Below are 27,002 nucleotides of genomic sequence, written 5' to 3' on the forward strand. Positions count from 1 at the left end.
TGCTTATGCAGGGGGTCGGACTCGATGATCTATTGAGGTCCCTTCCGACCCTAACATCTATGAATCTATGAAATTATTGTAGCGCATCACACCACGACTGGTGCTCCAGAGTCTCACTGGGACTCTCATCCCCCACTGGAGCAGAAAGTCATTGTGCTCTCACTGACAAGCTTATCAATATTATAAACATGGCCTGCAGCCCAACAACAACCTCAGGCATCCATAGACTTACCTGGGCTTTACCCAAATCTTTTTCTAATGGGGGTTGGCCCATGTGCTGCCCTTCAGGTCACTCGCACATCCCCTACTCAGCACAATCCAGTAGAGCCCTTCAGGCCCTCATAGTCAGGCCCTACTCTACACGAAACATGCCCAGCGCTTCGGGTCATCCTTGTGTACCCTACTCTATGCAGACCACTCTATACTTCAATCACTATGCCCCCCCCCTCCCCCCCTCACTGGGACAGCTGGGGTCTTTACCCGCTTTGGGCTCAGGTGTCCAGAGATGTGCTTAGCCCTCACTTCTCTACCAGGGTCTTGCACCCCATGGGGCTCAGGTGTCATGGAGATGTGCCTGGCCCTCACTTTCTATTGGGGTCTGCTAGCCCATGGGCTCAGGTGTTGCAAAAATGTGCCTGGCCCCGACTCCATTACTGGGCTCTTGCACCCCATGGGCTCAGGTGTCCAGAGATGTGCCTGGCCCTGACTCTGGGTAACACACCAGGGTGTGATGACTGAAGTTTTAATGTGTCCCTACCTGCCTTTCACTGGGGAGGCAACTGGCCTGGCATTTCTGGGGAGCTTCCTTGCCATGAGAAGCCCCACCAGGCCATCCTTCCCCAGCAGGGTGCAGTTTCAAGTCATACCCAGGACCAGTTGCCTCCTGCCATCCCTAGTAGCTCCTGACCTTAACTCCAGGGTGTTACATGAATAGCAGCTCGGCCAGGTGGTGTTCCTTCAGCGGCAGGCAGCAAACTGCTGCCAGAGACCTGTGCGCTTGGACCTAAAATGACTGCCTCATCAGAATTGACCCACACCTGCCACCTACCTGCTCCAGCCCTTAAAGTGGCAGGCACCATGAGTGCTGCCACAAGCAAGCACCAAGTGTGCCCTGCCACAGTGTTACTATACTGTGGAATGAATAATCTTAAGTGAAATCCTTTAAAAGGGCATCAAAATATGAAAGCATGAATCTATAAACTGTATATAACAAAGCATATTGCAAACAAATACAATGCTATATAACCAAATATAAGGGTGATGGACAAATGATTTTTCATCTCATACATTATAGCCATCAAAATACAAATAGCTTATGATTCCTATTTATGGCTTCAGTTCAGCAATGAGCCTACACACATGATTAAATTTAAGACTACTGTTAATCTGTCCTCCTTCAGCATCCCAGAGTTATGGTAAGATAGCCAGTTAGTAAATTTTTCCCTAGCCTTTACATTCATTCATTCATTTGAGTTAATCACTTTCTTTAGGTGAGAGTAATCTCGTATAATGCAGCCTCTGAATGGTTTATTTGATGTCTTTGAAATGTATAATCTTTTGAATGTGTTTTTTTAATATTCTTGTTATATGGGAAATGCATTTGCCAAAAAATTACCATTTTCCCCTTATCTATTTAAGATGTGCTTGGCTATATTTCTTGTTCACTGGTGGATTTTATATAGTGTTTTGAGAAGTAAATTACCTCTGATCTCTCCTGCCTGTTTTTTTCAAGTGTTTCTAGGCTTTCCATCATTAGAGTGTCATAGATACTGTTGTATTCTTGTTGGGCAAAAATTGACTCCAGTACAAAGGTAGCAAGCAAAGTCCCTAACACCACTTTAAATCCTACTTAAATCCTTAATGTGAGGATTAAGTGAATTCACCCCTGCCCTGAGGTCAATTTCACTGATTACTGGAGCTAGTCAAAGATTTTCCAGCAGATTTCTTCTTTCAGAAAATTCTGACTTGACTAAAATGTTCCACAAATCCATATTGACTTCAACATTTTCAATGAAAAATTACCAAATAATTCATTTTGACAATGCCAGAATATGTCACTGTGACTTTATCTGTTTGGCTTTTGCCTTATATTTTAGTTTGTTATAATATTGTACAACATTAGCATAAAAATAGTGCTGAAATAAAAAGTTTCAACCTCACTGATGGGAAATATTTTGATAAAGCCAATGTGAAATTTTGGAATCCCTACTCAAGAGGAAATTGTTTTTCCAATTCAGTAGAAATTCAAAGTTCTGATGACCTGTTTCCAGTTTACTGTATTCTCTTGTTTTCTGGATATGTCACTCATAGGATAACAAAATAAATAAGCACACAAAGTCTATTCAAATAGCATGCTATCTAGGGATAGAAATAAGCAATAGCATATGGTGCTTGATCTTATGTCACGGTTTTGCTGCCTAGAATAGAATGGAGCCTCCTCTTCAGTTGGGATCAGATCTCCCAATCAGGGTCAGGGGGGTGGGAATAATACAGTCTGGAGGCTAGGATGATTGGCTGGGCTTTCCCAGCTCCAGGTCTGCACTGTGAAGGTGTATAAGCATTTGTGAGATCAGATTAACCCTTTTTTCAATTGGGTTTCAATCTAAGTTAGTGCACCTTCTCAGGTGAGCTAACTTAGATTGATCATCTAATTTTTTGAGCAATTTAAGACCTCTGCACATGTGTACGATTGGACATTTAGATTGACCTAACCCTTGTTAGAGTGACATAAATGTAATGCCTGTATGTACCCAAACTGTAAAATAGAATCTGAATAAAATTGTTTTTGGTACGTGATTCTTTCCTACCATAGTTTGACTCATCACTTAGGCTTGTAAGAAGCCTGTGCAAAGTGATAAAATGCTACTAGTGAGTGCAAAGTGATTAAGTAGAGAATATTGACTTTTTTAATGCACTTTGGACACATCTACGCATAACCTTGTCACCGTAGTGATGTGTTATATGGCACGCTATGACTGACATAGCAGCAAAATCTAACTGCGTGCTGCATGCACGGCACTGTATGGTCAGTTACTGCACCATGCTTAGTACTTCCAAAAGGAAGTACTAAATCATGGAATTGTAGCAACATCACCGTACAGAGACGTGTAGTTGCACTCTTTGTACAGGTTGTAATTGAACAGATGGGCTGCAAAGGCAATGGAGATTCGTGCTTTCAGTATTTAATTTTCTTGTCTTTCAATTTTAGGAATCTAGAATGGAAGTGATTCTTTTCTGATTGTATTAACTATTAACCAAAGTTTTCTTCTTCCCAGTAAGGCTGCTATTTGCAAGTGAATTTACCTTATCCCAGTGTATCACATACCTCTTTTCAGACCCAGTCAGTGTAACTTACTGGAATCATATCTCTTGTGTTGGAACAGAAGCTTCCCAAAGAGCAGTGTCTTTGAGCATTGGATGTATAAGTGAAGATGAATCTCTTACTGAAGTCAGACTTTCCTTGTTGGATCACCAGAACTGGGAAAAGGCAGATCAAGACACTGGTAATCAGAATAATATGGAGGAATGGGGCAATGCCACAGAAGACATTTCAGGACTTAAGATAAAAAATATTATTGGATGTACTGCCCTAGATGCCAATGGTAAGATAATATTTAAATTCAGGTATTCATGTAATAACATTAGATACAGCAAGTTATTAGTTTAAACCATGCCATGATTTGGACAATAATTTGTATTTTTCTCCAAGACACCCACCACCCAATTCTGTTGAAATGTGAAATAGCTAGGAAGCTGGTTTAAGAATCTCCCTGTGGGTTTCTCTAGTGTAAAGAGAACCCCTGGATAAGGCAGTGCAGATGTAGCACTTTCAGGGAAGGAATTATACCAAAAACTGGCACTCTGGCACCAAAATCTATATAGGAGATTTAAGTAAAAATAAATAAGCTTATCAAGGATAACCTAAGTGCAAAATAATACACCAATAAATAACATTGTGATTAAAATTCTTAGATTCCTGTGACTATTATGGTATTTAAGCAGAGTAGTCACAGAGAGCATGTTGGAGCGTGGTAATTACCACAGTTCAGCAGACTTCAGCATTATGTGTATCAGCATCCCTGTGCTGAAAAATGAAAGCAGGGGTGCTTTAACTGAAGCTCATTGAATGAGCTCACTGCCATTTTTTAGCATGGGGATGCAGATACATTGATGCTCTGGGCACTTTAATTAAAGCAGCTCTTGGAGCCACACTAATTAAAGTGCTCTCCCCTGCTCCACTCCTAGATCATGTATATACATGCCCTCCATTGTGAGGTACTTGGAAAATGCACATTAGCCTGTCTTAATGTGCATTAACTAAAGAGTATGGGGCATTTATACACATGCTCTGGGAAGGGGGGGATGGGGGACACTTTAATTAGAGCAGCTCCAAGACTGTCTTATGTATCAGCGACCCCGTGCTGAAAAATGGTGGCAGGGGCGCTTTAACTAAAGCTCATCGAATGATAAAGTCCCCCTGCCAGCATTTTTCAGTGCAAGGATGCTGATACACGTGATGATGGAGTCTTCTGGAAAGGGGTAATTACCATGTTCCAGCAGACTCAATTATTTGAGTCTGCTCCAACACGCTGTAATTACAGTGCCTAAGAGCAGCCTCACTGTACATGTGATGGTTAATGAGCATTAGCCTATTTTAATATGCATTAACTAAATGGTATTATTTTTAAAGTGACCTCTTAATGCACATTAAAATAGGCTAATGTGCATTAAAGTGTACATATAGATGCGCCCTAAGGCAAAGTCCCTTGCCAGAGGCTATTTAATAGTAATGAAGTGAGAGGTATAGTACTCTTATGGATTAACAAATGGTAAGGGCCATGTTTGGGGGTGGGCAGCTCATCTGTACAGTGTGTTGATCAGAGACTGCTGTGCTGAGAAGGTGTATGTCTTCCCCTTGCACTTCCCTGCTTGTGCTGTCACTTTTGTAGAGGGCCTGTTCATTTGTAGTGAGGCAGAGCAAGCTATGGGCCCTAAGGAACCTAAACTGAAGGTTTAAGGGTAGAAACAGACATTGCTTTTCATCACCTTTGTGCCACCATGACTATTTTTATCAGCTCATTAGTGGCCACAACCCTGGGACTGTGTACCACACTGGAGTGTCCCAGTTTTCCCTACTTCTAGAGATTTGCCCCTGGAATCTGCAGGGCATGTCTCTGGAAGTGGGGAAAGTTGGGGTTCTTTGGTTGCAGAGATTACCCCTGGCAATCTCCAGGTTTCCTGGAGATTATTGGGGTGGAAGCGAAGTACACATTGCCCATTGGCCCACAAGATCAATGGGCAGGCCAATGGGTGATGATTGTTTTGCCCAGTGAAGCAGAACTGCTTTGCCAGGACATATCCTGGCACTGCTGATTTGCTTCATTTGGTGACATGTATGTCTAGTCTAAAGATGTCTAAAAGAGAGGGATGAAAAATGGCAAGTTAGAAAGATATGGCAAGTCAAGTGCCTTTTTACTGAGTGTGATGCCTATCTGGCATGCTTATGCCTATAACCCTTATCTCCTATTATAGGTAGAATGGAAAATGTGTGTTCCTTACCATGTGTGTGTTCCTTACCATGTGTTCCTTATGGCTGCCTTTCTATCAGTTATTTTAATCTAATCTTCTTTTAAGAAAGCCATTAAAGACCTGGTTCTACAAACACTTTCTTATTACCACATGTAGCAACCATGCTTGGTAGTAAGACTTTGTAGGATCAGGCCAGTAATGATTTTATTGATAGAAGGACAGTCATAATATTAATGAAACACCTGATCCATCGATCTATAATAGATTATTTACAATAACCCTAAACTGTTGAAATACTGCATGTAGATACTGCATATAACTGAGGAATCTGCCCATAAAATTCTCAGTTATATGTCTCCATATTTAAGGGCAGATTCCTCAGTTATACTTATCCTTTTGATATTATGGATTTGTATGAGTGTTAGTGAAAGGAGAACTGGGGCATTAACTACAATTTGTATCTACATTAAAATTAGCTTCTTCATATTATGTTCAGTACCCATCATACATGCTCTGTATCATTATAGTAACTTAAAGTTCTAACACGGAGGCATGTCTTGTCTTAAATTTCTTTCTAGCTTTATTCTGTCCCTAAGGGTAACTGCTTTAGAGTGTTACACTGGTATGAAATATATTTTGAGGCTTTTGTCAGCTTTGGTGTCCAGCCATCCACTGCATGTGATAAAGCCAAATAATTCTGACAGTCACCAGTGCTAAAACAAAAATTTGTTATAGTTAAGATAAATTGGGACGTGGCCACAAACATAGCACACTGTTAATAAAGTTGGGAAGTTACCTATGCATGCTAAATAATTTTTAAAGGTTTGAATTGGCAGAGGCAGAAAGAACAGAGAAAATCAACAATTCAATCTTGGCTGAATTTTAACCCCTAAACTTCCTGTCTCCATGGCACAGCAAGTAGGTCTAAAGTAACTGTAGAGAAGATTAAGAAGGATACACTCTTGCAGTCTTAATTCTAAAAGGCTTGCATTACTCTTGACAGACTGTGAGAGAAATTGCATATGTGGGAATACAGTCACTATATAAACTTTGATTTTTTTTTCTTAAATGGGTTTCATCTTGATAGGTTTAAAGTAGCTCTTCTCTATTGAGAGGATTCCAGGAGATAAGCTGTTTGACTTATGGCCCAATTCCAGAATAGAAAGATTACTGTAAATTGCCTTTTTGGAAGAAGAATGATGGCATTGATCATAAGTTGTTCAATTTATTTCTAATTTTGTTGATGGATGAATGTTGTGAGAGAGTGGTTGCTGGAAAAAGACTCCTAGCAATCAACTGTTTTTTATAAGATTTCTTATATTGTGTCCAACTTTCTGTAAATTGATGACATAGTGTCATTTCTTATGTATATAAGGCTGTGCTAGGCTTCTCAGCAGTTGTTTCATGCATCTGGATTTTGGTTATTTGGGGTGATCACAGGCTTACAGTCTCCGTAGTATGCCAAACACTGAATATTTTTAGAATTGCTGATTTGAACAGGACTTTTCCCAGAATTAATGCTACATAATGGTGGCTGTAACGCAGGCCTCACACCTGATTTGTCTGAAGATGCTGGGGAGAGGTGATATAAGGCTGAATAAGCAAAGATTGCAAACCATAAAAGCCAAGAGCAAGGCCAAGAAACTACCAGAAAGACTTGCCTTTCAGAACAGCAAATTATACCAGCTTTTGATGCACCTAAAAAAGGCTCACTACGGAGAAGTGCGGGACTAACTGGCAGGCAGCCCTGACACTGAAGCACCCTTGCACCCCAGCCAGGCTTGTCAGTGTTTACACATGCCTTGTTGCACAGTAAAGAACTCCACCATAGGATAGTCCTTTTATTTACAAGTCCTAACCTATGGCAGAGTTAATTAGTTTACTGTGGCTTAATAGGACTGCATGTGTAGACGCCAAGACTTTACTGTGGAACTAAGTAAGCAGCTCTGTAGTAAATGTCTCACGTAGATGCATCCACTGACACCTTACTTTAAGACTGAATCACAAAAAAGCAGTAAGGAGGGCACACCCACTTTTTCCAATAACTGTTTTTCAGATACTTGTGTGCGGTAGAATAGAATTATGGGTAGATGCCTGTGTCCATGTATGCACCTAATAGGTGGAATAGACCTGTCCCCTGTTCTCTGCACATTCAGAGGGCTCTAAGGACTGTGCCATGTGGTTGTGTTTGTATATGAGAATCCTTCAAATCCATTTGAGGGAGGCACAAAAAAAGTTCCCCAGGTTTAAGGAGCCCTAAACATTGCCTCCCATAATAAAGTGTGCTTTAATAGTCCAAGAGAGGTTGGAAACTGTTATCCATAATTTCTAGTCAATAAAGCTATTAAATCCCTGCTTATTAAGGGCATATCTACGTTGCATTGGGTGGTGCTGGAGAACCCACTGTGAAAACATGCCTTGTCCATTCACTCCTGCTCCACATGCACCACAGGCCCAAGAAAATCACATCGCTGCTGTCATGAATATGTCCATGACTGAGCTCAGCACTAGGCATGCCCTGGTTACACAGCAAAAAGCAGCAGCTGTGTGACAATTGTTTGACATTCAGCGCTTGTGGAGCAGAGGTGAGTGGGTGGAGCATTTTCATAGCATTGCTCCATAGCGGTGTCCGATGAGGTATGAATATGCTGTTTGAGTGTTCTAGTAAAGCCTGTGTTACAGCTCTGTTGGGAGGGTGGAAAGTGGTTGCCACCTAAAAGTAAAATTCTGAGACCTTTTTGTCATTTGCTCTGTTGTTGTGGTCAGACATTAGATTATAATTTGGCTTTTGTCTTAAAACATTTAACCAGATCTTAGTTATAGAGTTGATTGGCTTAGGTAAAATCTCTCTGTGTTTTGGAATGATAAAAAATAATAAAGGGCCAACTTCTTCAAATAGTCCTTAGAATTTATAAGGGTTGATTATTTTTCATATTTCTATGGTAATTTAACTAATTTGATTATTTAATTCTAATTCAGTGCTGAAACTGACTTGCTGATTGTTGATTTGACGTTGATCTGATTTAAGTTTGCCAGGTATATTGCCTTAGGTTTTGTTTAGAATTATCGTCTTGATAATAAGGTTTCTTGATTTTTATTTTAATTTGTTTAATGAGTTATTAACCTTTATAAAGCTGATACCATACTGCATATCTTTCAAAAGGTAATGCGAGTCCTGCAACTTTGAGGATCTGAAAGGTTATCAGCTCATCAGCTTAAAAGCTCTTTTTAATTAGTTTGTGGTTCTTATAATGCTCAGTTTAAGACTTGGAGCAACATGCTGGATGTGCTGTGAAAGCTTACAATTTTTGTTGTACTGAAAATCACTGGGGGTACTTTTTTAGATTAAGAAAACCCAGATTTAATATGGCAAAGTCTAGTATACCACATTGGGAAACTTGTATCTTTTTTTGGCTAGGTTGTGAACTATTAATCTAAAGGTTCTCAGTCTTTTTAGACTCAGAGAACCTGTCGCTAGACTGAAGGTACCCATTGGAAAATGCCAGCTCTTAGTTTTCACTTGCTTTTTGACTATAGAAAAAATAATAGAGTAGTTCTTTTGCAAAGAACTAAGGAAGCCCACAGCCAGATGTTTTTAAAGCTATGGAATCCTATTTGAAATCTCTGGGTTTATCTTGTGAATCATGTTTGCACACCTAACAGTGCTGTGTGGCATCTCAAGGCACCCCAGGGTGCTGCAGCACCCCAGGTGAGAATCACAGTACTAATCAGATTAGTCATATGACTTAAGCAAATAACTACTTGCCAATGTGAGTAGGAGCTTCATTTTTCCCTCCATTTTTTCCTGTCTAATTTTGTTGGAATATAGTTTTCTTCAGTGTATAATGTTACATTCATATTGGAATGGTAGTTGCTCGAATTATTGCATATCAGTTATTTGTTCTTTGCAGTTAGTGGATTTTGTCTGTAGCCAAACAACTTTAAGAATTTTTATATGTAGTAAATATGATGCTAATTTTTTAAAAAAAGGAAGTCAAACTCCTATATTTGGGATCAGAAGTTATTTTCTTCCTTGTTCTTACTATACTAGCTGCTTTAATTCCTGGCTGTACTGCATTAATGTTAACCACTGTCCCTAGCACCGAATAGCAATTTATCATCTTTCTTGGCAGGCTTCCTGCTTCATCCTGCACCTGCCTTCTTGAAAGAAAACAAGACATCAGATACTTATTCAAATAATGGAATAGCTGATCAGCAGAGTATCTACACAATGGTAAGTTATCCATGATAAAAGAACAACTTTTTCATGCATTATATGTGACATATGCATCCTTTCTCTTAAGATTTATGACATTCATGACACTTAGCATTGTTAATATAATCAAATCTTTTACAGCCTCGATGCAAAGCTTAAACTTATTGTCAATAGGTTTCTGTATGAGAGTAAATCGGGCAGTTTCATAAATGCTTTAAAACACCTGGACTCTCTCTATCAATATAGGAATAGCAATATCATATATTCATTTCTCAAACCTTTGTGCAGCTATGTCTCACTCAGAGTCACCAGGGATGCAAGCAAGCAAAGTCGGGGGAAAAAAGAAAACAAATACAATAGTCATCTGAGCTTGATTCCATGTGTTCATATACACGTTATATAATTGACAGGACATGTATTATATACCCAACACACAAATGAAGAACACAAAAGAAAAAAAACTAAAAACCCCCATGAGTCGGCATATAAAGAAAACTGTGGGAACTATTCATTCATAGAGGCAATGGAACTCTTATTCCTGAACATCAAATGAAAGATCGTATGAGTGAGGAAAACAGTCTGTCTACAAATGCAGCTTGTTAGCCTTGATGGGCGGAGGATATGAAGCTGGTAGGGTGTGAGATATTGTAGGTCTAATAACCTAGTGGTTAGGGCTCTGGGCTAAATTATGGGACACCTGAGGTCTAGTTGCTGCCTTGCTACAGACTCCTTGTATCATTTTGTGTAAGTCCCTTAACTTCTCTGTGCCTCAGTTTCCATCTTTATAATGGAGGACAATAATACTTTCATACACACTAAAATGTATACAGGTAGCTAAGAGAGATGGAGGACACCATTCAGTTTCCTGTGTCTATTTCAAAGCATTTCAAAAGTGAGACTAGGAACAATGCAGGCATATAATGATATCTGATATGTTAACTATAAAAAACATCCATTAAAATGTAATTTTAAACATTGCATTTGAAATCATAGTTTTTAGAGCGTTGGTTGGATTCTCTCCAAGGCTGCCAGTGGTCTACCGCTTTTGTTAATGCACCTGAGGCTGCTTGATGTCCTTGTTTCCAGCAATAAGAGCTGCTTCACAATATTCACAGTATTAACTAGAAAGCTATGGGCAGTCTCAGCAGTGGAGCCAAGGACATAAACATGACCCATCCAATTAATGTTGAGGTATTTCAGGCAATGTAGCAAAGCTTGCACTGCAGCTGCCTGTGTGGTACCTGATCTGTTGAACAGAAAACTTCAGTCTCTGGAGCTGTCAGTTTAGCACAAGGGTGGACAAAAGATGACCCGTGGGCCAGGTGTGGCCCACGGAAAGGCTTTATCTGGCCCCTGGTTGGCCTCAGTCCCACTTGGCCCAAGTGCTGTCCAGCAGTGATGCATCCTGCCGCCCCCTGGGCAAGCAATGGGGCTGGGGCAGCTCCACAGCTGGACTGCCTTTCTAGGCATACCAAGCAGTGGCAGCTTCTTCCATCTGCCACTGCCCACAACCCTACAGTACTAGTGGGGACCCATGCCCACCAACCTGGCCTGCCCTGTACCTGCTCCAGACTCTCTTGCTCATGTTAAACAGCAGCAGCAGCACTGGCCATGGAAAAACTGATCCTCAGCATGGGGGAAAAGCGGCCCCTCCACCTCACCTCTGCCTAGTGCTTCCTGCTGCACCTGTCTGGAGCCCGTGCCTGGGCTGCCCTGTGGCTCTGCTGCCATCAGCCCCACTTCTGGGCTGCCCCATGGAGCAGCAGTGGCAGTGGAGAGTGTGCGGGCCGGGAGTGACCCGAGCCCTTTTCTGTGCTGCACGCGGGCTGTGGCCAGCAGCCCGGGCATGCTGGATCGGAGAGGGAGGGCGACGATCTGGAATTAGGCACAAACGCTTAGCGGTAGTTTTAAAGATTGTTTACTTACACCGAGATGGCAGTGGTGTAGGCTGGAAAACTTGCTTGAGTTGCAGTTACAGACACAGACAACACGGACGATCACGTGGAGTTTGCTAGGCTCCACGGAACAGAGCTCCGGATGCTCTGGGTGAACGTGCCACCAAAATCGAAATCGGAGATACGTCTTATAAAATTTGCGCTCGAAGACGGGAAGAGGTGGGCAATGGATCAGGTCGCAAAGCTCCTCTGAATCTCACACAGGTTCTGTATTACCCTGCCGTGTATCCAGAGTCCCCACGAGATGGATGTGGGGTGGCGGGAACTCTTTTGCACCGTGCATTTCTCTTGCAACTTGAGCAATGCACTCTGCAAAAGAAGCTGCAGAAAGGCGGGAAACTCGTCCCTGCACCGGGGCTTTCCTCTGCAACAGGAAACTCTCCCGTGCCATGAAGCTGCAACTTGGCGGGGATAATTGTGGTGCCGAAGCACACACAAAATCATGCCTTTGGGTCATGACAGAGAGAAGCTGCAGGGCAGTCCAGGTGCGGGCTCTGGGCAGCTGTAGCAGGAAGCGCTGGGCAGCGGCAAGGGGGAGGGGCCACTTTCCCCCCATGCTGAACATCAGTTTCTGCCTGGCTGGCACTGCTGCTGCCACTTTTTAGTGTGAACAGGTGAGTTTGGAGCATGTGTGGGGTGGGCTAGGTTGGGGCTGTGGCATGGTTGGCAGATGGAAGAAGCTGGGGCTGGGGCCAGCAGCAGTGGCAGATGGAAGAAGCTACCACCACCTGCTCTGCCTAGAAAGGCAGTCCAGCCGTGGAGCCACCTCAGCTCTGCTGTGTACCCATGGAGTGGCAGGATGTGCCATGGGCAGGCAGTGTGGAGCAGGCATGGGGCGAGCTGGGGTTGGGGCTGTGGCACAGGTTCCAGCTGGCACACTCCTGCCAGGGTCAGTCCAGAGCGGGTGCAGGGTGGGCTAGGGCTGCGCACAGTTGGCGGTGGTGGGGAGGCACTGCAAGATGTGTTGGTTCCAGGCTTTTGTGCAGTGGGGGAAGGTGCTGACCAGCACAGAGGGGTGGACATGGGGAGTTCCCATGCATACTCCTCTACCATCCCCACAACCACACCCTCCCCCACACACAATTATACACCCCACAAACACCACACACTGCCCACTGCACACACACAGCCATCCTCCACCCCAGTCACCCTCCCCCTCCACACACCCCACAAACCCCATACCCATACACATACCCACTTATCCCCACACCCACTTACCCACATCCACACACATACCCCACACCCTCCTCCATACCCCACATACATACACATCTACATACACCCACAGACCCCACCCCTCCGCACCCCCTGCAATATATATGAGTAAGACTTCATTTTGAGCTATTATGGAATCACCACTATATACATGACACACAAATCAGGACAAAATATTTGTTAAAAATCCAATTAAAATATGTTATTATGGATGTTTGATTTTTTAGTATATAATTTTTTTCTTGTTCCAAGATGGCAAACCTCCTTGGAGGTACTTCTGTGGTGAGGGGACGGACTTTTGGCAGCAAAGGTTAGGGGTTAGGGAATGGGACTTCCGGTCCCAAGATGATGACCAGGAGGCAGGGCACCTGTCAAGGGATGGGACTACCTTTGCGGCCCTCGACAGCTCACCAAAACTCATTAAGTGGCCCTCCAGCTGAAATAATTGCCCGCCCCTGCTTTAGCACCTTTCAGCTAGCTTGGTGTCAGTCTGGTCTATGTGGAATGTTGCCTTTGTGCAGACCTTGACAATTAATTAGCTGGAGAAAGACTTTGCTTCAACATTATAGACTGTCTGTTTGAATGTGGGTTTTTTTATTGTCCAGGCTTCCACTGCATAATCTAGTGAATGGCATTTATTGCTTATTTTAAAGATACTGCGTTCATAGCTTAAGGAGCTCTTATTGAAGAATTATTCATGGCTTATTACATAATTATTTGCATGACATGACTCCAGAAGCCCCCAAAAGAAGTGGAGTTCTGTTGTGTTAGGAGATGTACAAAACCAGAGCAAAGGTAGTAGTTGCTACAAAGAGCTTTCAGAGAAGCAATAACAAGTGGGTGTGACGAACATTCGGAAAGAATGAAGCAGCCAAAGACAAGAGGAACAGGGGTCAGAATATGAGCGTCTGCATGCAGGTGGGATTTTTTTAGTCTGCTTACATATTTTAATATAAATTACAAGAAAGAAGCACATAGGATAACTATCTTATCCCACAGGCATCCTACTTCAAGGAGGCAGAACAGCAGAGCAATTAAGGCATCTTACTACAGTGCCCGAAGTCTGAGGTCAAGCTTTGCTTGTGGTTTATGTAGGTGTAAATGGGTATCTAGTCAGTCAGCCTGGGGAATAAAAGGCAGTTGGATGTGATGCTAGTCACATCAATCCCTTGCATGTCACTGGCTGCAGAAACTTCTATCTTAATCAGGTTAGCCTGATTAGTCCTCTAAATTTTGGCAGACTTGATCAGAGCTGAAGTAAATTTTGGGAAGAGATTAGACGGAGTAGTGGGCTCTATCACTTGTTGCAAGGAAGATTTTCTGTATAAAATTAGTGACATACAGGTCTAGTAAAAAAAAAAAAAATACTGTTGCCTTTTCCTATTTGTCTAATTCAAAACAAGAACAGAAATATGCATCTCTCCTATCCCAGACAAGCATTCTAAACACCGGGTATGCAGTCAGCATTTCTTGCTCTTTCTCAATTTTGTTTAATGTTTAAACTTCTGATAGTCCCGAGACAGAATATCTGTGCAACAGGGGGATCATATGCAACCTGTTTATTTAGAATAAGTGTTGCTAAGAATATTAGCTGAGACCATTTCACTTGCTCCCTGAAACATTACATATGACAATACTTTAATTCAGAAGGCTTAGTCTGGCCTCTGTGTCCCCTTAGAAAGACATTTTATATGAGGATTGATTGGTACGTATGCTTACGTTATAGTGTCCCCAGTCTTCAGGTAAGGACATATTTTGTATATTTGCCGTTGTGAAGGCAGGATTCCTCAGCCTTATGCAAAACTGACATCAAAGCTACTGTGTAGAGTATGGCTTCTAATTTGACATGGGCTGAGCTAGTTCAGGAAGAGTACATACCAGATAAAGACCTGATGGTCTGATTCGTCTATTTTGTCATCACCATGTCTCTTGCAATGAGCAGTAGGTACCCTGTGTATTTGGCATGACTCCTGGAAGACTACCTCCAAAAGCAATACTTCAAGAAAAAGATGCTGCAGTGCCAAAAATTCTGGTGAACTGCTGGTCTACTGTCATATCTTATTGGCCTTGCTGGCATTTTCAGTGCACCTCATTTTTACTGCTAATAAGTTCTGGACAGCAACCAAGTTTTGTTTTCACTGAAAAATGTTAGTTTTTTAACACATTCAGGCGACTGAGACATTGGCAGAGCTAGCCTTTCTTGAATGTAACATAATAAAAGGCAACAGATCAGAAACGAAGTCATGGAAATTGTAATGTACTTTACAAATTGTGATGTAATTTACTGTATTTACTCAAATTTTGAAACAACCCTGAATGATGATTGTCCCAATAGTAATATAGAATCTGATTATTGGAGGGTCATCTTTAATTTATACCTCCCTTCAGCCTTGGGGCCCCCCTTCACCCTCTACCTCTGTTCCCCTTGCTGCCTCTCCCCCCCAGCTTCTGCTTCCCCCCTTTCCCCTCCCCTCAGCCTCTGCTCCCCACTTCCCTCCTTTACCCTTGTTCCACACCAGCAGGCTCTGTTTCTGTTCTAGCCTGGGGTACTGAGCATGGCCCCAGATCAGCCCCCACAGCAATCATGTGCACCACTATGCACCACTGCTGCAGTTCTGGGCTGGGACTGTGCCCAGCACCCTGAGCTACAGTGTGGATGGAACCTGCTGGTATGGAGCAAAGGTAAGGGATGGGAAGGAGCGGGGCAGGCAAAGGAGCATGGCAGGGAGACGAAGGGAAGAAGATGCAGTGGGGATAGGGGAGCAGGCAGGGGCTGGAGTCTGAGCCACAGCAGCCACCTGTCTCCTTGCCCACCCCCACCCCTGGCCATCCTCATACTCAATCCCTCATCGTCTATTCTAATACAAGGGGCATTTTCCCCCATTGTAAATGGGGAAAAAAACCCTCATCTTAGAATCAAGTAAATGTGGTATCTTTTAAGATCTTACTTTGCAAGTTTTGCATATTTTTAGAAGGAGACGTCACTTAAAAATGCCTGCACTAGTTGACTGTTTAAAAATCGTTTTGTTCGAGTTTTGATCTCCTGTGCATTCAAGTTCTGCTATTCTCATTGCAGCCTTGGTGTAGAGCCACAAATGACAGCCATGGCTAGGAACATTAGTGTAGGCTTGTTGCTAGTGTTTTTCTACAATGTCGTCTGGCAGGAGTCAGAGATTCTGCTTCCTTGTTGCATGACTAGTTTTATGTCAGTATAACTTCTGACTACAGTGTGATTATACCAAAGTATAAGGGGGATTACACATTGGTGAATCACGCCTTAGAACCAGAAACTGAAAAGAATAAAATTATTAAACATTGCTTGTGCGTGCACTTCTTATGCTATATATGTGATTGTTTCCCTTTGATCTGTCAAATTTCCTTACACTCCCCTAGTACACGTTCAGATACCCTCATTTTCTTAATGAGCACTCAAGTGCAAAACTACTTAATAAATACCAGCCTTAATGCTTGTGACTTAGAAGCTTCACTCAGTAGCAACAAAAGCAGAACAAATATATAGAGCTTTGTGGATCTGATTGCTTGGGCAAGTCACCTTGCCAAGCAAATGCAAAGATATTAAATTTCTATTCATATGATTAAAAAGAGCTTCTTCATGTTTTACCGCATGACCTGTTCTATTTACAGTGCATTAGGTGTTTACTATAGTCATAGAAAATGGCACCTTATCCATCTCTCTCTCTTGCTTGCTTCCCCCACGTTGTCCCCTCTCTCCCTTTTTTTCTTCTTTTAGTAACAGATGTTTCTTCAGAAGGACTTGCTGATCACCTGTGTCTTTTTTTTTTTTTTTTCACCTGAGAAGCTGTGTGAAAATGTAGTGTGCGTGTTTGCTTTATTTTTTTTTAAAGTGTAGTCTGTAAAGGTAACAGCTAGTGTCAGGTTACTTAAATTGCCCCTTATCCTGTTTTGATTTAAAAAGAAAAATGCTGTGTCAGCAGAGCCCATAACAACTGTCTTTCATGACTATGTTTTAATTTTATTCATTTATAACACACAAACCTAACAATTGCTCTTAAAGGAGCCTGGCAAATTAGCTGTAGTCATGATTAAAAACGTAAAGTAACTAATTTTCAAAGGGTTGAAAGATGACTTAATTGCAGTTAATTCATGGATAAACCTTTATTAGCACAAGTAGTCATGAAACAAGTCTGTTCTTCAAGAGACACATAGGGCTAATGCTGTGAAGAACTGGTTATACTCTTGCCTTTTACTGCATGGAATCAAAATTGCCATTGGTTAAATGATTTTCTTGAATTAAGGCTGCACGTGCTTTGGGAGTGCAAGGAACTGAGTCCACTATGACTATCACTATGAACTTCTGAGCTGTCTTTATAGGTGTCAGAGTGTCAACTGGGAGGTTCTAAGCTGTTGTATTTTGGTACCAAATCCTCCATTCCTTGGGTATGTTGATTTTTAAGTGAAGTTGAGAATAGCTGAGAAATAGGATTTGTTTGGTAATATCTTTTATTGGTTCAACTGTACAGTTGGGAGAGATGTTAGACAAGCTTTCTAATATCTTTGAATGGTTATTTTTAATAGCCTGAATAGCCTCAATTAGCACTTGGGAAAGTATTTAGATTTTGCTCTGTCAAATTTTTATTTGTACGTGGGCCTGGTGAATTATTATTAATGTTTCTTATTTCTTACTTGTATTAAAGCAATGCCTAGAAGGCACAGCTTGGATCAGGGCCTTGGTTTGCTGTGTACAGTACAAGGCAAAAATAAGCAAGATTATAACGTAAATGAAGACAAGAAAAGGGGTTATTATATTTAGCTGGCCATTGAGAACTTTTGGAACTTACCTGGAGGATATGAGAAGGCTCTGGAAGAAAATGAAAATTTAAAACCAGATTTCCTTGGTCCTGGTTCAGTGTCCTCACTATCTGACCATTTTATTAGCATACTTGGAAAGAATTATTTTCCCATGTTATGGGACATCACCAAATTGTGTCATTAGGGGCGCTTGTATACCTGATGGGGGTTTAGTCCTCAGGGTTTTAGTCTATGTTCTCTAAATTGAAATGTTGGGTTTTAAATTGAAACCCACCATTTAAATTTTTCTGGTTTTTGGTCAGAGTTGGAGCCTGGCCATGGCCAGGGGGCAAGCTGCTGGCAGGCCAAGTGGCCCATGAGCTGCAGGACCCCCAGTCCTTCCCTCCATGGTGGCTGCACCCCCCAGGGCTGCTGGGGTGGGCTGCTGGCTGGCCAGGTGCTGCCCCAGCTCGAAGGCAGCACCTGGGCCAATTCAACTGTTCCCCAAGCCCTCCTGGGGAGCAACACCTGGTGGGCTTCCACTGGGTGGGCTCAGGGAACAGTTGAATTGGGCCAGCTAGCAGCCCACCCAGGCTAGCATGGAGGGAATGATCAGGGCACCCTGCAACTCAGAGGCTGCTTGGCCTGCTGGCATTTTGCCCCCTCCAGCCAGGGGAGAGGCGGGCAGGCTCTGCCAAAAAAAAAAAAAGGGTCAGGCCCCTCGCCTCTTCTGTCTTCAGCAGGCACCTGCTGAAGGCAGAGCCCCTTTTTCTGCAGAGTCTGCCCACCTCTGCCATAGCCAGGGAGTGAGCTGACAGGTGCATCATTGCAATTTGCAACATTGCAAACTAAACTACATCTGGATATAGTTTAATTTGCAACAATGCAAACTCATTTAGCACCCCCCCAAAAACTTGTGCATGTGTTGTGTGATGCCAGTAAGCCACATAAATGACATTTTCGTCATGTGTACATCATGACGACCCTCACATGTACAGGTGCCATAGGTTTTCTTTATGAAATCTGATTAATAGCAAATGGCAAATCCAGAGTCTGACCACCTGTAGGAAATTATGGCAGGCTGACTGTTCTTAATACCTAAAACTTTTATACTTTGCATCCATTCAAACCCTTATCTCAAGAAGAACTTTCTATAATCCAGAAATGCAAGACAGCCATGCTAATTTTTTTACCACTTTGCTCGCATCAATCTGTTCTGTGTGAAAGTGTTCAGATACAATATTGTTGAGTAACTGGACAAAACCAATATAGAATAGGTAGCAACCTGAGGAACAGGAAAGTGAGCACAGTGGAAGTGTCCTGTACATCAACACCAGTTTTTACTGGAGCAGCAGTATCTTAAGAGGTAGATGTTGTTACAAATGCAGGTGGTCTTGGTATATATGCAGTTATGTTATGAGTACATTACTGGTGGCACTTAGAAGATGCTTACTACAGTTATTAAAATCCTAGGAGAATGACAGCTTGAATTTAAGTTTCTTTAAAATCTTTTTTCCTAAAAAATAACATTAAAACTGGTAAATATGAGGGTTAGTTTAGGCTGTCTTGGTGCTGGTACCCAGGAGAAGACATCTGGGGTGCAATCATCCCCCTGCAATCAGCCCCCTGGAAGTGCTCTACAGCCATGCTGTGACATACATGCATGGCTTCAGAGCACTTTAAAAGTAGCTGATTGCATGACAAATTAACCCTCATCTATTGAGGGATCAGATAAAGGCACTCCGAAGTGGAGCACCTTAGGGAACTTCTGTTCCCTAGGATCACTTTATCAGCATGACTGGGGCTGGGGTTTGCCTGACCTGAGCTGGAGACAGGGTGAGTGAATTGGAGCCCCGCTCCCACACCTCACAGATCCCTCCCACCCCCACCTCTGGCTCAGGTCAGGCAAGCCCTAGCCTGCAACTCCATCCCTCTGCCTTCTCCCCGCTCCCTTCCTGCAGATGGCACTGGAGCTGGAAACGTGGGGGGCAGGGCTAGGGGAGAAAGGCTGCAGGCAGCCTCCTCTGCTGGATCAGCTCCAAAGTGGAGCTTGATCTCCTTATCCCCCGGACTCAACAGATGAACATTGCTTTAACTTGTGGTGCTTTATGTGAAGCTCCATGAGTTAGAGTGGGGACCTGCACATCTGTCTTTGTCCTTGGTTATTGCCCTAACAAAAAAAAATAAAAATTGAAAGCAATTACTTTTATGACCTGAATCTATTCTTTGAGAAAACAAATATTTACTTTGTAAGTCATTTATGACAGACCAGTCTTCTATGTTTTTCATTTCCTAGACTCCCAGCAACCTCTTATTTTAAAGCATGTATGAAACATTAATCTTTCATCATGATTGCATAAAGTAGATTGTTAATTTGCATTAAGAGATCTTTGTCAACATAATGTGTTTAATTTGGCATGCTCATGTAAATTATGCCAAGTGTATATTGTCTGCTTGGAAAATCCCCTCCAAAGTCTTCTCTATGTGTCAGGCTTGGAAGAGAGGGTGAGAAGAATAAGTCCTACCTAAAAAGTGGTGCTTATCTGAAGAGGAGGCAAATGGTGCCGGCAAACAAGTTCCCCCTTTTGGAGGCTGATGGATGAGTCAGCACTCATGTCATTGTCATCCAGATCCTGGAGACATGTCTCTGCTGGCTACATATGGAGAAAGAGGGTGGAAACTTTATTAGGTGAGGGAGGACTAGGTAAAATGATCAGCTTCAAGTGGAATGGTAACATTTCTGCCATTGCCAAGAAAAGTAATATTTGGGGTTGCAGTACCCCATATGTAGAAACCTGTCCACGGCAGGGGAAAGCCCTTTAAGGAGTTTCAGAGGATAATAACTGTGGCCTCCCACTGATTTCTTGGGGTGCAGGGGGCTTTGGTGGTCAGCAAGCATGAAAAAGGCAAAAAATGAATTACAGTTTTAAATGGGGCCTAATTCTTTAGTTGGTGTAAATCAGTACAGCTACATAGGGACCAGTGAGGCTGCACTGATTTGGATCAATGGAGTATCTAGCCCATTATGGTTAAAAAGACTGTAATTTATTCTGACTCTGACTTATTCATTGGCAGGGAGGTGGAATCAGTGATGTGAGAACTATGTATTTGAACATGAAATACTATTTGGCTGTTTGCTTTCCATATCCATTTGAGCATTCATGATTTCTTGACTCAGAATACTCTTGAAAACCATTTTTTTCTTTCAGATAGACACTGTAAGTGAAATCTGAATGGGATGCCTGAATGAAAAATTTGAAAATTCACCCAATGTTGTCTGTTTCTGGAAATGATGGGTTTTGTTTTGTTTTTCCCGATCTCTGTTGGTGCAGATAGAATTAGTGAACTTTGTACTATCTTGCCTTGATATAGAGCCCATTTAAGCTTTAGATGAAACTCACTGTAAACTGCAAATGTTACAAGTGAATATACAATTAAAAGTTCATGCTGTCTAGTTAGTGACATAAATTATTTAAATTATGTTAGTTACCATGCAAGTTGTGAGCTATATATTTATTTGGAATGTCAAAATTTGAATGATTTGCAAATTTGGAAACATTTGAGGAAGATATTTGAGAATAATTTTGAATAATTTATAAGTTCAAGGTTTTCACAGTCTGTCTACAGACAATTCATACAGAAATAAAGGGAAAATGTATCAAAGCAATGGTTAGTTGTAGATTAATCTCTCACTATTTCTGAATTATGCCAACCACTGTTTAAAGATTTTATTCAATAAATGGAAAATATAGGAGCCTTATGGTGGTTAAAACTATACCTCTAACTGATAATACATAGTCTGACCCAATTTGTAGTTGCTTAATTATAAGACAGTCTACTTATGATGTTTCAGATTTTTCTAATGGTGTGATTTTTATTAATATTTCCTTTCTTTTTGCCCTGACAGTGTGTCTGAAGACAGATTTCTAAAAGATTTCTGCATTAAAAATAAACATTCTGAACCAATAAAAAAGAAAAAGAAAAAAAATAAGTTAGGGAAGAAGACCTCTGAGACGTTATTCACTTTGCTGTACACCGTATCACTTTGTATGGAAATTCATCATGTGTCTAAGAAGGGTATAAAATGCTTCTGAAACAAAATCATAATACCACATTTACTGGAGTATAAATTAACTCCCTCAATAATCAGATTCTATATATGGAAATGTATAACTTTGTTGTAATTTTCCAGATGTAGAATCTAATTTTTGAGGTTTGCCTTCAGTGTATTCTTCCACTGTTACAGCAGGGAGAATAAATCTTGGAGGTTAGGTACTCCCCTTGCTATCTGCCACCCCAACTTCTTCCCTCTGTAGCCCTTTACCCCCCTCTTTACCGACAGAACCTACTCTCTCTGAGCACATGGAAGTGAGGAAGAAATTTGAAAAGAGTGGGTATGTCTACACAAGGCATTTACTGGGGAGTAGACTAATTAGCTCCACAGTAAATGTCTACACATGCATGGCTATTACCGTGGATTAAACTAATAAACTCCACAGCTTTCCACTGTGCAGCAGCACAAGTATAGATGCTTATCTGGCTAACTGAGGCATGAGGGTGCTTCGGTGCGGGGGCTGCCTGCTGGCTAGCCTCACACTGGAGCATCCTTGTGCCCTAGCCAGCACGTTGAGCCAGGTTGGAGCAACCCTGTTCTGGCAGGCTGAGCCCCTAGGCCCCCTGATAGCCGGGGCTGCTCTGACCTGGCTTAATGTGCTGTGATCCCAGGCACACATGTAAATACCATGCCTAGGAGCAATAAACTCCAGTGTGATAAGTGCCAGAGTTTGTGTTGCATTAAAATGCACATGTAGGTATGCCCATTGACCTTGAAATAAACATACCTGTCATAATTTGCATATAGTACAATTACTATGGGTACCCATAGACTTAGTTCATCCAGAATTGATCCGTTTTACCTTTTTTGAAATGGCTACATGCTTTAGCACGGGTACTCCATAAACACATATTTAAGCAGTACTTTGACATCTACTTTATATATAGTACAAACTGGCAGCATTTACATGAGAGGATCTGGATGAGTTACTGTGCACTGCGCAGTCATTTAGTATTTGTATACACAAGTACTAAGTGACTGCACAGTAACCGGAGTTACTGCACAGTAGCATCACCAAACAGCTTTTAGGTGACACTGACTGCACAGTAGCTCATTAGTACTGCACAGTGGTAGAGCAACACAGATTACATGATTGAGCTCTGCCCAGTTGAATTCTGGAATTTGATTATTACCAATTGAATCTGGAGCTGATTTGGCCCTTGAAACAAAATATGAAAATAAACCTCATTTAGATGCTTTCCCATCAATATGTTTGCCTACTATGGGCCATGTATTTTATAGATGTGCTCAGTGTTGGCTACTTGTAAGCAACTACTGAGCACATGTTGCTTTTGGCAGCCATTAGGCTAGGGACAGACATCCAAAAAGCCTGAACCTGAAATGATTCAGTCTTTGCAGGTTAGTCTAACCTGGCTAGCATGGGTGACTGGTGCCTCCTTAATGGGGGGGGGGGGAAGGGGGGGTCATGTCCCCCCCCAGCGGCCAGTCAGCAGCTGTGGGGGGAGTTCCCCTATGGCCAATCGCGCTGACCCAGAAGTGCGAGTGGGGCACTCAGAAGTGCCAGTGGTGCTCCTGGAAGTGCCAGTGGCACTTCTCCTGGTGCCCCCACTCCCTGGCCGGTGCTTACAGGGGGCACCAGTGCTCCCGCCCACCCCTCCCGCCTGTCACCTAAGCAGGGAATGTTGGCTATCGGGGGTGCACCAGCACTCTCAGGGGGTGCACTGCACACCTGTGCACCCCCTGTGTGTCACCATTGCTGGCTAGGCTAAATCAGTTTTGTAACCAGACAGACATCCCAGAAATGCAGGCACCTGCTTGCAGTGGCTCAGGCTAGAAGCTGGGGGTTGCTAGAGCAGCACTCCTTTTCTTCCACAGCATGAAGCTGAGGGGGGTGTGGCCAGGCTCTGGCAGGAGCTCTGATTAGCCCAGCAGGGAATTGATAACAGTGTTTATCATCCAATTAAGAAAACAATAGAGGGACATCACCAGTTACTTGTTGTTTCTGCCTGTTGATTATACCTGTTGATTCAGCATGGCCTGTAGCCAGCATGTGGTTTGCTAGCTAATACACAGACACCTCCTCAGCAAGGCAGAGGGGAGGGAGAAATTCCTGCTTAGCAGGCAGTATTGAGGGGGAGGGGGGAGCAACCCGCAGTCTCTGAAGCTGGAGCAGGGTGGGGCAGGAGAACCCTGCTGTGGAGTAGGGAACCCCGCCCAGCCCCGAGAGCATGCCAGGATGCTGGGGGTGTCTGGTTTATCTTAAACCAGCAAAGGGTCTGGGACAGATATTGCATAAACCGGTCTGAGCCAAATCAGTTAAGTCTGATACTACATTCAACCAGGTTTATCTCAGCCGGTTTCAGACATTTTCAAACTGGTTTATGTTCACTGGACATCTGTTCTGTTACAGGTTTAAACCAGTTTCTGATCACTTAAACTGGTTTATGTGTAATGTCTGTCCCTAGCCTTAATGATAGACAATGTATTTAACGAGGTTCTCTTGTATGTGACTATTAGATGAGGAGCTTTTTCCCCATATGCTGATTGGGGGAAACAAAAACTTTGTTATATTCAAGTATCATAGAATCATATAAAATTAGGCTTGTGAGGGACCTCAGGAGGTCATCTAGTCCAACCTTCTGCTCAAAGCAGGATCATCCCTAACTAGATCATCTCAGCCAAGGCTTTGTCTAGCCTGGTATTCCACAGCCTCTGGGTATCTTGTTCCACTGCTTGACTACCCTCCTAGTGAGAGAGTTTTTCCTAATATCTCACCTAAACTTCCCTTGCTGCAACATGAGACCACTGCTCTTTGTTCTGTCATCTGCCACCAGTGAGTACAGTCTAGCTTCATCCTCTTTGTAATCACACTTCAGGTAGTTGAAGGCTGTAGGGGTGTGCGAAGCAGGCCCTATTCAATTTGGATGTGGATTCAGGCTGAACCAGAGACAGTGATTTGATTCATTGATGTGGATCACTGTCACTGATTCGATTTGGCCAAATCTGAATCTGAAGATTTGATACTGATTTAGAGAATCAGTGATTCGGACACAGACACAGACACAGCTTTAAAAGTGTTTTCTATATACGTTGAAGTAGCAGGCACAGCTCATGATTGCTGTGATCCTGGGGTGCATGAAGTGTCCCACAGGAGTGCGGGGGGGCCCTCCATGTGCTCAGCAGTGAACCCAGAAGTGGACCAGAAGTACTCAGACCCAGAAGGCACCAGTCACTGAGCTGGGGGGTGCGGGAGGGGTCCACACTCCAATTCAATGCAGAGAGATTCAATGATTCAGAAATAGACACAGATTTATATGTTTTTTCTACGTACCTCAGTACCAGGCAGCTCATGAACGCTGAGATGGTGGGGTAGATGGAGCGTCCAATGGGAACACAGCGTGGTCCCCAGTGCACTCAGCAATGGACCCTCCCCCACCTCCTGGCTCAGCAACTGGTGCCTCCTGGGCCTGGGGGATTACCCAGAATCCCCCCACAGCTGATCACCGAGCCAAGGGGCATGGGGGGGGTCCACCCCCTCACTCCTGTGGGACATTCCATCCGCCCCACCATCTCAGCATTAGCGAGCCATGCTGGTACCTCAAGGTATGTAGAAAAAAACATTTAAAGCTGTGTCTATGGCCGAATCACTGATTCTCTGAATCAGAATCAAATCTTCAAATTCGGATTCAGCCAAATGAAATTGGGAAAGTGATCCAAATCAAGAACTTGAATCTCTGTCCCCCAAATTGGGCCGAATCCAAATCCAGATTGAATATAACCTGCTTCGCACACCCCTAGTGGCTATACCAATTAGCATTACTACCCTGGTGGTACTGTATTAGAGTCAGTGGCAAAACTCTTGTTCATCTTCAATGGTGTAGGAAGAGACCTCACATAGCTTTATATTCTCTGTGTCACTAGCTGATAGTTACAAGATATGATCTGTTCTTGATGGTAACTCACTGAGTAGCTTACTCTGCATTGTGCTTCTGTTTGCAATCTGATGGAATAATATCAGGAAATACTCTGAAGAATGAAGCAGTGCAGCCAAATAAAGATGGGAGAATAAAATCATCTACAACTGGAGCCTCTTTGGGTAAAGGCTATGGTTCAGCCTTCCAATTGACAGGTATTTCTGTTTGTGAGGGATTTTATTTGCAATCCTGCATACTATTACTTTTTCCATGAGAGAACAGAGAGGGGCAGTAATTACTGAGTCTGGATTAAGAAATAGTTGAAGGTCAGATGGGATTGCTGGATAGAATAATATCTTAAACGGCATGTCAGTAAGCCTACTGAGGCAAGCCTATATGATGGGGTATATAATATTCTGTGATTAGCAGACAGGATTCTTTCCTGATATTAGCCAGTGTCTGTTGTCTATATCAGAAACTGGTTCTGACTTCACCTCATATTGGTGGAGAGCTTGAGATATGCTGGATGTATATACATATCTCCTGCTTTGGCACCTATAAAGTCAGGAAGATGAACTTCAGCCACCAAAGGCATGCAGCTCTTTGACAGATGGTGAGTGAATTCCATCAGGATATGAATTCTACTTGGGAAGTACTTCAATTCTCTGGATTATGAGTGTGTAAGGACCACTAAGTAAATATTAGGTCTACATACTGCACAGCCATGCTTATCTGGATGTGGTACTGCAGACCTGTCTGTGGTGCCACACATTGCACATTCAGGCATTTCCCATGTTGCTACCTTGCAGCATGGCTTTTTTTTTACCCTGAGAGATCCTGGGGTTGAAAAAACACAAGTGGAAAAAAAGGGGGGTGGCATATGTGGCAGCAGTGTGTGCCACCCAAAATTGTAGCCTGGCTCGCTGGAGACATGCTCCAGCTCCCAGCTGCAGGAGCACCATGGCTAGAGCTTTCCTGGCCCATAGGACCCCAGGTAAGGCTGCTGGTGCCAGCACAGATGTTGGCCCCAACCTCCTCTACTCCACCCAGGGTAACCTGCCACATGCCAGAGGGTACAAAGTGTGCTGCTGCTTCTTGTCCTCAGGGAACCAAACGTCTGTGCTCATCTGGATGCAGCCTGGAGTTTATTCCCAATATGGGTTATACAGGTATAAACCAGAAATAACTCCATTCAAATCAGTGGTGTTCCATTAGCGTAAAACTGGTACATCTGTTTCTTAATAAAGTGGGCATTAGAATATGTCTCTGAAAGCTAGTGAATTCAGAGCAGATCATCTCATGAATTAGACATAGCAGTCCTCAGGGAG

The 27,002-nt window shown here is 42.9% G+C and overlaps 1 protein-coding gene across 1 annotated transcript in view; it reads left to right on the forward strand.

The window, feature by feature from the left end:
* The window catches only part of LOC102380976, a 240,135-nt gene that overhangs the window by 93,329 nt on the left and 119,804 nt on the right, over positions 1-27,002 (forward strand). Inside the window, 3 exon segments of the mRNA XM_025198932.1 lie at positions 3,384-3,602; positions 9,663-9,763; positions 25,760-25,889. Of these exon segments, the coding sequence (XP_025054717.1) occupies positions 3,384-3,602; positions 9,663-9,763; positions 25,760-25,889 (450 nt within the window).

The sequence above is a fragment of the Alligator sinensis genome, unplaced genomic scaffold (assembly GCF_000455745.1).
Source record: "Alligator sinensis unplaced genomic scaffold, ASM45574v1 scaffold74_2, whole genome shotgun sequence".
Lineage (NCBI taxonomy): Eukaryota > Metazoa > Chordata > Crocodylia > Alligatoridae > Alligator > Alligator sinensis.